Source organism: Salvelinus alpinus, chromosome 4, assembly GCF_045679555.1.
Source record: "Salvelinus alpinus chromosome 4, SLU_Salpinus.1, whole genome shotgun sequence".
In the NCBI taxonomy this organism is placed as follows: Eukaryota; Metazoa; Chordata; class Actinopteri; order Salmoniformes; family Salmonidae; genus Salvelinus; species Salvelinus alpinus.
In genome coordinates, this window is record NC_092089.1 from 78,920,344 (window position 1) to 78,932,462 (window position 12,119).

At 42.7% G+C, this 12,119-nt stretch overlaps 1 protein-coding gene across 5 annotated transcripts in view; it reads left to right on the forward strand.

Annotated features, from left to right (window-relative positions):
- Positions 1-12,119, forward strand: part of elf1 (E74-like ETS transcription factor 1) — an 81,112-nt gene that overhangs the window by 41,711 nt on the left and 27,282 nt on the right. For all 5 annotated transcript variants that reach the window (XM_071399159.1, XM_071399158.1, XM_071399157.1 and 2 more), the window contains one exon: positions 9,410-9,803. In XM_071399159.1, the coding sequence (XP_071255260.1) occupies positions 9,732-9,803 (72 nt within the window). In that variant the 5' untranslated portion in view covers positions 9,410-9,731. The remainder of the gene's footprint in view (positions 1-9,409; positions 9,804-12,119) is intronic.

Here is a 12,119-nt window from a genome sequence, read left to right on the forward strand (position 1 = left end):
ACTGCCTACCATCGTCAGACTGCTCTATCAATTATCAAATCATAGACTTAATTATAATATAATAACACACAGAAATACGAGCCTTTGGTCATTAATATGGTAGAATCCGGAAACGATCATTTCGAAAACAAAACGTTTATTCTTTCAGTGAAATACGGAACCGTTCCGTATTTTATCTAAGGGGTGGCATCCGTAAGTCTAAATATTGCTGTTACATTGTACAACCTTCAATGTTATGTCATAATTATGTACAATTCTGGCAAATTAATTACGGTCTTTGTTAGGAATAAATGGACTTCACACAGTTCGCAACGAGCCAGGCGGCCCAAACTGCTGCATATACCCTGACAGTTTGCACGGAACGCAGGAGAAGTGACACAATTTCCCTAATTATAAGAAATTCATGTTAGCAGGCAATATTAACTAAATATGCAGGTTTAGAAATATATACTTGTGAATTGATTTTAAAACATTGATGTTTATGGTTAGGTGCAACGACAGTGCTAAATCATCACCCGTTTGGCGAAGTAGGCTGTGATTCGATGAGAAATTAACAGGCACTGCATCGATTATATGCAACGCAGGACACGCTAGATAAACTAGTAATATCATCAACCATGTGTAGTTAACTAGTGATGATGTGAAGATTGATTGTTTTTTATAAGTTTAACGCTAGCTAGTAACTTACCTTGGCTTCTTGCTGCCCTCGCGTAACAGGTAGTCAGCCTGCCATGCAGGCTCCTCATGGAGTGCAATATAAGGCAGGTGGTTAGAGCGTTGGACTAGTAACCGGAAGGTTGCAAAAACGAATCCCCGAGCTGACAAGGTAAAAATGAACCTGAACAAGGCAGTTAACCCACCTTTCCTAGGCCGTCATTGAAAATAAGAATGTGTTCTTAACTGACTTGCCTAGTTAAATAAAGGTTTAATAAAAGAAATCTCAGCTCACTGGTCACCATAGCAGCACCCACCCGTAGCATGCGCTCCTGCAGGTATATTTAACTGGTCACCCCCAAAGCCTATTCCTCATTTGGCTGCCTTTCCTTCCAGTTCTCTGCTGCCAATGACAGGAATGAATGACTAAAATCACTGAAGCTGGAGACTCATATCTCCCTCACTAACTTTAAGCATCAGCTGTCAGAGCAGCTCACAGATCATTGCACCTGTATATAGCTCATCTGTCAATAGCCCATCCAACTACCTCATCCCCATATTGTTATTTTATTTATTTTACTCCTTTGCACCCCAGTATCTCTACTTGCACATTCATCTTCTGCACATATATCACTCCTGTGTTTAATTGCTAAATTGTAATTACTTCGACACTATAGCCTATTTATTGCCTTACCTCCCTAATCTTACCTCATTTGCACACACTGTATATAGATTTTTGTTCTATTGTGTTATTGACTGTATGTTTGTTTATTCCATGTGTAACTCTATGTTGTTGTTTGTGTCGCACTGCTTTGCTTTATCTTGGCCAGGTTGCAGTTGTAAATGAGAACTTGTTCTCAACTGGCCTACCTGGTTAAATAAAGGTGAAAGAAAAAAATTGTGGAGGCCAGGTCATCTGATGCAGCACTCCATCACTCTCCTTCTTGGTAAAATAGCCCTTACACAGCCAGGAGGTGTGTTGGGTCATTATCCTGTTGAAAAACAAATGAGAGTACCACTAAGCCCAAACCAGATGGGATGGAGTATCGCTGCAGAATGCTGTGGTAGCCATGCTGATTTAGTGTGCCTTGAATTCTAAATAAATCACAGACATTGTCACCAGCAAAGCATCCCCACACCATAACACCACCTCCTCCATGATTTACGGTGGGAAATTCACATGCAGAGATCATCCGTTCACCCTCACCGCGTCTCACAAAGACACGGCAGTTGGAACCAAAAATCTCCAATTTGGACTCCAGACCAAAGGACAGATTTCCACCGGTCTAATGTCCATTGCTTGTGTTTCTTGGCCCAAGCAAGTCTCTTCTTCTTATTGGTGTCCTTTAGGAGTGGTTTCTTTGCAGTAATTTTACCATGAAGGCCTGATTCACACAGTCTCTTTTGAACAGTTTATGTTGAGATGTGTCTGTTACTTGAACTCTGTGAAGCATTTATTTGGGCTGAAATTTCTGAAGCCGGTAACTAATGAACTTATCCTCTGCAGCAGAGGTAACTCTGGGTCTTCCATTCCTGTGGCGGTCCTCATGAGAGCCAGTTTTATCATAGCGCTTTATGGTTTTTGCGACTGCACTTGAAGAAATGTTCAAAGTTCTTGTAATTTTCCGTATTGACTGACCTTCATGTCTTAAAGTAATGATGGACTGTCATTTCTCTTTGCTTATCTTAGCTGTTCCTGCCATAGTATGGATGTGGTCTTTATTTATTTTTTAAATCTATATATATATGTAGGCAATTCAGTTAAGAACAAAATCTTATTTTCAATTACGGCCTAGGAACAGTGGGTTAACTGCCTTGTTCAGTGGCAGAATGACAGATGTTTACCTTGTCAGCTCAGAGATTCGATCTTGCAACCTTTCGGTTATCAGTCCAAAGCTCTAATTACTAGGCTACCTGTTTTGCCCTACCTTGCCACAACACAACGCATTAAAAAGGTCAAACGCATTAAGAAGGAAAGAAATTCCGCAAATTAACTTTTAAGAAGGCACACCTGTTAATTGAAATGCATTCCAGGTGACAACCTCATGAAGCTGATTGAGAGAATGCCAAGAGTGTCCATTGCTCGTGTTTCTTGGCACAAGCAAGTCTCTTCTTATTATTGGTGACCTTTTAGTAGTGGTTTCTTTGCAGAAAAGTTGTCACCAAGGCAAAGGGTGGCTATTTGAAGAATCTCAAATATATTTTGATTTGTTTAACACTTGTTTGGTTACTACATGATTCCATATGTGTTATTTTATAGTTATGAATTCTTCACTATTATTCTGCAATTTAGATAATAGTACAAATAAAGAAAAACCCTTGAATGAGTAGGTGTTTTAAAACCTTTGATTGGTAGTGTATGAAAATGTAGCTGCTTTGGTTTCAAAGCAAATTGTATTTGTCACATGCGCCTAATACAACAGGTGTAGGTAGACCTTACCGTGAAATGCTTTCTTGCAAGCCCTTAACCAACAATGCAGTTAAAGAAAATATTTACTAAATAAACTAAAGTGTCAATGTAAATTGTCCAGGTGGCCATTTGATTCATTGTCTTATGGCTTGTGGGTAGAAGCTGTTAAGGAGCCTTTTGGTCCTAAACTTGGCACTCCGGTACCGCTTGCTGTGAGGTAGCAGAGAGAACAGTCTATGACTGGAGTCTCTAACAAATGTTTTGGGGGGCCTTCCTCTGACACCGCCTAATATATAGGTCCTAAATATCAGGAAGATTGGCCCCAGTGATGTACTGGGCCATACGCACTACCCTCTGTAGCACCTTACGGTCAGATGCTGAGCAGTTGCCATACCAGGCGGTGATGCAACCGGTCAGGGTGCTATTGATGGTGCAGCTGTAGAACTGTTTGAGGATCTGGGGACACATGTGAAATCTTTTCAGTCTCCCGAGGGGGAAAAGGTGTTGTCGTTCGCTCTTCTCGACTGTCTTGGTATGTTTGGACCATGATAGTTCGTTGGTGATGTGAACACCAAGGAACTTGAAACTCTCGACCCGCTCCATTTCAGCCCCGTCGACGTTAATGGGGGCCCGTTTGGCCCTCCTTTTCCTATAGTCCACGATCAGTTCCTTTCTAGATAGAAAGGTATCCCTACCAAATTGAGCCTACGCTACCCACTGAGCACAGACTGTAGTTCAATATTTTGTTTTTACCTTCAATGTAGCTTCACTTTTGCCAGGCTAATAGCTAGCAGTTTCTGAGAACGAGACCATGCTCTAGAGATGTATTTGAGGTTAAGCTTTTCTGTTTGTCTCTCTGACTGAGACTGAACTACTCAAGTAGAGGGCTATATTCCGTCACTGGGATATGATGAGCTGTTGTAATTGACTGCAGTGGGTCAGTTTTCCTAAACTTTGCGGTGTTTAGTGAAGAGAGAAGTGTGATTTATGCCCACTCTCTTGTCTATCCTCTCCATCCACCCTGAAATGCCAGGAATGCCAGTGTTAGTCAGTTTCCCCACTATCACCAAGCAGGAAAGAACTCCACACTCTCCCTGTCTTCCCTCTAACTTTCTCCCATTTCCACCCCAAAAGCGCTCATTAGATCAGGAGCTATTCTGAGACTCTTGAGCTGACAGCATTTAGGCCATGATCGTACACTCTCGATACAGGGCTAGTGAGTGTTAGAGCATGCAGCACCACCCATAATACTACAGCCCATCACATAGTTATACCAGAACCATCGGAGCATTCTCCAACCACCCTATAACAACGTCACCTCTTTTGAACATTGAACATCTCACATTTTGTAATTCGAGCAAGTAACCGGGGTCGATAAGAATAGTTTGTTCTTGGTCGGTTTTCTTGTTTCCCACAATGTTTGCGTGGTTGCCACATGCAGGCTGACTCATTGCCTAGTCATTCAATTGACTTAAATTACCTCCTTTCATGGTCAACAATGAGCTCAGCTGAGGAGAGCGAAGAGGAGGGAAGCATGGCCTGCTGGGAGCTGTGCGTTTGTTACACGGGTGTATTACATTTCGTGAAACGTTCCGAACATTGCAGATAGAACGGTAGGCCTAACAAGTTGAGCCTACGCTACCCACTGAGCACAGACTGCAGTTCAACGTTTTATATACAGTTGATTGAGTTGTCAACTAACGTGAATTCAACACAAAATCATTTAGGTTAAAATGTACGTTGATTACTTTTTGCAAATCCAGTCAGTTTTCCAAGTTGATTCAACATCATCAGATAGATTTTTAGGGGTCGAAATGACATGAAAACAACATTGATTCCAACCAGTTTTTGCCCAGTGGGTAATCTCTATTCCACCTAACAGACAGTCATATCAACTGTTTTTTGCCCAGTTGGTAATCTCTATTCCACCTGACAGACAGTCATATCTGTTCTACACAATACAACGCTCTGTAACATCGCTCCCTTTTGAACAGACCGCAGGCCTCTAATTGGTTGTTATTGCGACTGCTAGTTACTTTGGGAGAGGGAGAGCAGTCTTCTGCTGTCTTTTCTCAGCTAGCTCCTCCTCCTACAGCACATAGAGCTGAGGACACGCTACAACAGACAGCCATGTTTGAGGGAGGGAGTGTGTGGAGCAAGTCAACCGTCAGTCACGTGACGTGAGCCACAGTGGAGTGGTAATTACTTCTACTAACTCCTGTAGTCTGAGGCTGGTCTAGAGTGGCCCCACCCAGCCTAAAGTCACACTGCTTTATTTGCTCTGTGGAGGCTTGTGAAATTGAGGAACACTTTAACAGAGCAAGAGAGCGTTCCTCCCTTCTGTTTTGCTTTGCTTGTTTCTCCTCTCCTCTGGCTGAGAGTGATCTCAGCCTCCCTCTGCCTGTGCAGACAAGGCAGCTGTTGTCATGTGCTCTGGGATACTGTGCAGGTCTCTCTAATGACTGACTGTAGTATCTCTGTCTGCCCTCAGCACTGGGCCACCCAAATCAATGATTCAGTAACAGGAGGGATATAGAGTACATGCATGTGAGCACACACACACACTCTCACACACACACAGACATTGTTCACATTTAACCCATCATATAGAAAAGCCAGGCCCTTCTACCTTGATATTTCTATTGATCTGATAACAGGCTTTTGGCTAGCATCAGATAACCCACTTGTGATTGGACGGTGCGAATGATTCATTCAGTCACAAGCTTATCTCTAAACTCTTGGACTAAGATAACGTAATAGTTTGGTTGATTGATGGCACTTTCAAATTCTAACAGACAGTCATGGTGGATGGCATGCTGAATAGGAGAAAAGGGAAATTGAACAGAGAAGTGAGACAGGATTGTAGGGGTCATATCATATTCTGGCCTCTAAAAGGGACAGTTAATTTAAAAATCAAAATTTCTCAGTGCGCATATCCACAAAACACTCATACATTTCATACACTCATACACTCCAGTCACCCACGTCATAGACTGTTCTCTCTGCTACCGCATGGCAAGTGGTACCGGAGTGCCAAGTCTAGGTCCAAAAGGCTCCTTAACAGCTTCTACCCCCAAGCCATAAGACTGCTGAACAATTAATCAGATTGCCACCCAGACTAGAGGTCAACCTATCGGCATGGGCGATTAATTAGGGATGATTTCAAGTTTTCATAAAAATCGGTAATCGTCATTTTTGGACGCCGATTATGGCCGATTACATTGCAATCCACGAAGAGACTGCGTGGCAGGCTGACCACCTGTTACTCGAGTGCAGCAAGGAGCCAAGAAAAGTTGCTAGCTAGCATTAAATGTATCTTTATAAAAAACAATCAATCTTAACATAATCACTAGTTAACTACACATGGTTGATGATATTACTAGTTTATCTAGCTTGTCCTGCGTTGCATATAATCAATGCGGTGCCTGCTAATTTATCATCGAATCACAGCCTACTTCGCCAAATGTGTAATGATTTAACAAAAGCGCATTCGCAAAAAATGCACAATCGTTGCACCAATGTACCTAACCATAAACATCAATGCCTTTCTTAAAATCAATACACAAGTCTATTTTTTTAAACCTGCATATTTAGTTAAAAGAAATTCATGTTAGCAGGCAATATTAACTATGGAAATTGTGTCACTTCTCTTGCGTTCAGTGTAAGCGGAGTCGGGGTATATGCAGCAGTTTGGGCCACCTGGCTCGTTGCGAACTGTGTGAAGACCATTTCTTCCTAACAAAGACCGTAATTAATTTGCCAGAAATGTACATAATTATGACATAACATTGAAGGTTGTGCAATGTAACAGCAATATTTAGACTTAGGGTTGCCACCCGTTAGATAAAATACGGAATGGTTCCGTATTTCACTGAAAGAATAAACGTTTTGTTTTCAAAATTATAGTTTGCGGATTTTACCATATTAATGACCTACGGCTCGTATTTCTGTGTGTTTATTATATTATAATTAAGTCTATGATTTGATAGAGCAGTCTGACTGAGCGGTGGTAGGCAGCAGTAGGCTCATAAGCATTCATTCAAACAGCACTTTCCTGCGTTTGCCAGCAGCTCTTCGCAATGTTTATGACTTCAAGCCTATCAACTCCCGAGATTAGGCTGGCAATACTATAGTGCCTATAAGAACATCCAATAGTCAAAGGTATATGAAATACAAATGGTATAGAGAGAAATAGTCCTATAAATTCCTATAATAACTACAACCTAAAACTTCTTAACTGGGAATATTGAAGACTCATGTTAAAAGGAGCCACCAACTTTCATATGTTCTGAGCAAGGAACTTAAACGTTAGCTATTTTTTTCCACTTTTTTTTCACTTTTACTTTCTTCTCCAACACTGTGTTTTTGCATTATTTAAACCAAATTGAACATGTTTCATTTATCTGAGACTAAATTGATTTTATTTATGTATTATATTAAGTTAAAATAAGTGTTCATTCAGTATTGTTGTAATTGTCATTATTACAAATCTATGTTAATAAAAATCGGCCGATTTAATCGGTATCACCCTTTTTGGTCCTCCAATAATCGGTATCGGTGTTGAAAAATCATAATCGGTCGACCTCTAACCCAGACTATTTACATTAACCCCCCTTTGTATTTATAATGCTGCTACTCGCTGTTTATTATCTATGCATAGTCCCAAATTACCTCGACTAACCTGTACCCCCGCACATTGACTCGGTTATTGTTATGTCATTTTCTTTATTATTATTATTTTTTAAAACTTTTGTTTATTTAATAAATATTTTCTTAACTCTATTTCTTGAACTGCATTGTTGGTTAAGGGCTTGTAAGTGAGCATTTCACAGTAAGGTCCACACCTGTTGTATTTGGCACATGTGACAAATAACATTTGATTTGATTTACATTTTAAGTGATTGATTTTGACTTTGCAGTGAACTGTCCCTTTAAGTCTAGAAGGGAGCATTGGAGTTGGGCAGTACCAATGATGTCATAGACTGTATCCTGCATAGAATGAAATGTGCCTAAAATAAATATACTTTATCTCTATGCAGCCAGGACTGGGTTCTCATATGAACCTGACCTGTAGATGCCTACGTTCTTCACTGGGCTCCCATATGAACCTGACCTGTAGATGTTTACATTGTTCCCAGAGATGCAGAGAGAGAAGGTTTCTGCCTAGTCCAGGTTTATGTGTGCTGTCTGCTCCGTGTGTGGTCCCTATCCTGTCTCACTGCTTTTTGTGCAGAGTCACCTAGTAGACCGAGCTGTCAGAGTTGTCACTGTGCCCACGGAGAGGGATTAATGGGGTGCCTGGAATGGAAGCACCCCCCCATTTACCCACACCAGGAGGTCCATTCCCCTGGGAGGGGGCAAGTGTCCTCTCACCCCCTTTTCCCATTATTCCTTTCCACTCCTCTCCACTCCCCCTTTCCCTCATCTGAGCTTTATGTTATGAGCAGACTGGGAAGAAACAAGCAACTTTTAATCACAAATTTGGGAAATGGACACTGGGTATGTACATAGTCAATGGTAGGCTTCGAGGGGACTCCTATGGTAGGTACACATATAGCTCATCTCTTGGCAGTTGTACTGTAGACTACTTTATCACTGACCTCAACCCAGAGTCTCTTAGAGTGTTCAGTCAGTCCACTGAAACCCCTATCAGATCACAGCAAAATCACACTCTACTTGAACAGAGCTTTGCTCAGTCATGAGGCATCAAAGCCAAAGGAACTGAATAATATTAAGAAATGCTACAGTATTCCTCTCCTCGCCTAATTTGAACCCCACACATCTTCCCTCTCTCATCCTCCCCGCCTTTTCACCACCCTCTCAGAGACACAATTGGACCAGGAATGCACTTGGTCAGGCATTTCAAGGCAAACAGGCCCCACCCTGCAACAGTAGAGAAAGAAGGGGGGGGGGGGGGGGGCTTACTAAGTACTGCTGCCATCCTGACTCTCTCAATTCAATGAATCTCTCTCTACTCTCTACTGTTGCCAGCCCCCCCCCCCCCCCCCCTTTAATCTTTAAGCAGACCACCGGCTCCTCCCTTTCCCCTCCATTGCCCTTGAGACCAGCTTGTGGGGTGTGGGCTACGCTTTCACTACGATAGGCTTTATTTCATCAGGCGGATACAGTTTTGTGGTGCACAGGAGACCCAGGTTCGACTTTGAACCCCAGTCAGTCACAGTTGGTCTTACACACACACACACACACACACACACACACACACACACACACACACACACACACACACACACACACACACACACACACACACACACACACACACACACACACACGGCTCCTAATGACTGTTTACTGACATGTTCCTCTCTCTCTCCTCTCTCTCAGGCAGGTGTAGATGCTCCAGACGCAGCAGGCCCCAGGAAGAGGCTGCCTCCATCCATCAGTGCGGCTCTTCTCTGATTCCTGGGTCTCTCAGTCGCACTTTGCACCACACCTTAACAGGGACCACAGAGAAAAGAAACAGGAGTGAGGAGGCCTCGGGATATTCTCAAGAAGGGAAGCCTTTTTGTTTTGACCCACAGTATCACTGACCTTTCAACCTTTGGTTCAATCTGGTGGTTTCCTTGTGATTGGACACTCCCTAGAGGGGTTGGAAATCACCCTCCCCGTCTGTCCGTCTGCGTCCTACCTTCGGACCTCCATCACTATGGCGACTGCGGTGCAGCCCAACGAGCTGGTGTTTGAGTTCGCTAGCAATGGGATGGATGAGATAAACCAGGTACCTGTCATTACATTGGAGCTTAGCAGTAGTCGATATCAGTAGTGTTATCATGATGTACCACTACCACCAATATAGAAAACTTCAAGATGGAGTCTGCAGTAGGGGGAAACGGCACCACTGGCCACCTCACAACCATTGTTAAAGTTTTTGCTGCTGAGGTGCATCGCGCAACATGGTAAAAAAAACTTGCAGTACATATTGTGCTCTTCTAACGAGCGTGCAATAATGTCTGAGGGGAAAAAACGGTGTTTGTTGTTTGCAGTAACTTATTTTTTGTTGTAATATTGCATCAGATGTGCCTGATTCACCATTAAGGTTTCCTGCAAGTCACTCTAAGTAACATAATACAAAAAATCCCCATCAAAATCTGTCAATTTAGGCTAGAGCATGGGCTGCATCTCAATCCACCGCATCCGCCTATGTCGGCCTTCCGCGTCTGCGGTGGAAAGTGGCCGAGCTACAGCAGTGTTTTTCAGAGCATGAGACATCCCCGAAAATCGGTCTTCTCACGAAAACGGCTCTATTATGACCACTCTATGGATAGGATAGACTCTCACGCTCTCTTTTTCCCCCACAAGTGTCATGGAACTCGTCTGAAGGTGACCCATACAAATGAATGGAAATATGGAGGTAGTTTTGTGCCAACAAAAATCTGGGGTTAAGTATGTGCCCAAAAAAACAAAAATATTTCCTGAGCTTTCTTATGTCTACTAGATATCGGACAGATACTTTAAAACCTTATTCCTTATGATTTATTTTTGGACTGTCTTTTTTTCCATTTATGAATGTGTTATTCAGTGCATTTCTATGGGCTATAGTAGTAAAGGCCAAATTCAATATTTTATCAAATAATTGTAAATGTAAAGGGGTACTAAAATTCTAAATCAAATAGCTAAATGATCCATGGTATGATCATCTTAAAATTATTCCATATGTTAGCTTAGTATGGAGAGAAAGAGTGGAGTATGAAGGGATGGCAAGGAGAGGGCTGGGAAATGAAGTGTGGGCTGTTGGGAGGACAGAGACGGAAAGTGTGAGAGACCTGGAGTTGGGACTCTTTTAGTGTGCGTGGGAGGAGAGGGTGGGGCTTTGCCAGGACCCAGTCAATTTACAGCACAAAATGTACGGTTTGTATGTGTTAGTGCACTTCAGTGCCCAGGTGTGTTTATCTTACCTCCACATCTTTGTCTGAATTCTGTGGAACAGGTTTGTGTGTGTGTGTGTGTGTGTGTGTGTGTGCACGTGTTTGTGTGTCTCTGCATTTTGTATTTGTGTAGATGTGGAGGGATGAGTTGTCACTGGATCCTCTTGCCTGAATGTCCTGGTTCATGCCTAACCAGACATACCTGTTGTGTGGAAATAACACAGGCCTCCTCTAGGGTTTCTCCCTGCGCAGAGGATTACATCGCCTGTCCACCTGGTAGCTTGAAAATAGCTCTTAAACTTAACTTATATATATTTAGTGCTAACGCTAACGAAGGTGGCCATTTTGTTTTTGCCAGAGCTAGCTAGTCTGAAGGGTTTATCTTTCCGTATGGGGTCTGTTGGAATCGGAGAAAGCCACAGCTAGCCTAGCTTGCTGGACAGTAATGACTAGCCTTCTTATATTGGATTTTACAGTCAATAAGTAGCTCCCTGAATCAGAGCCATGGTGTAATGATTTCAGAATGATGTTTAGCTCAGTTTAGCATCTGAAAGCTGCTATTAGAGTTCTATGGCAGCCTGCTATTAGAGTTCTATGGCAGCCTGCTATTAGAGTTCTATGGCAGCTTGCTGTGAGAGTTCTATGGCAGCTTGCTGTGAGAGTTCTATGGCAGCCTGCTGTGCGAGTTCTATGGCAGCCTGCTATGAGAGTTATATGGCAGCTTGCTGTGAGAGTTCTATGGCAGCCTGCTATTAGAGTTGGCAGCCTGCTGTGAGAGTTCTATGGCAGCCTGCTATTAGAGTTGGCAGCCTGCTGTGAGAGTTCTATGGCAGCCTGCTATTAGAGTTCTATGGCAGCCTGCTATTAGAGTTGGCAGCTTGCTGTGAGAGTTATATGGCAGCCTGCTATTAGAGTTCTATGGCAGCTTGCTGTGAGAGTTATATGGCAGCCTGCTATTAGAGTTGGCAGCCTGCTGTGAGAGTTCTATGGCAGCTTGCTGTGCGAGTTCTATGGCAGCCTGCTATGAGAGTTATATGGTAGCCTGCTATGAGAGTTCTATGGCAGCCTGCTGTGGTCATACACTTACATTATTTACACCCACTCCCGCATTTAACTGAACAGTCATTCAAGTACAGAACTCCATTAGGTCTCTCAAAAGCACACCCCTT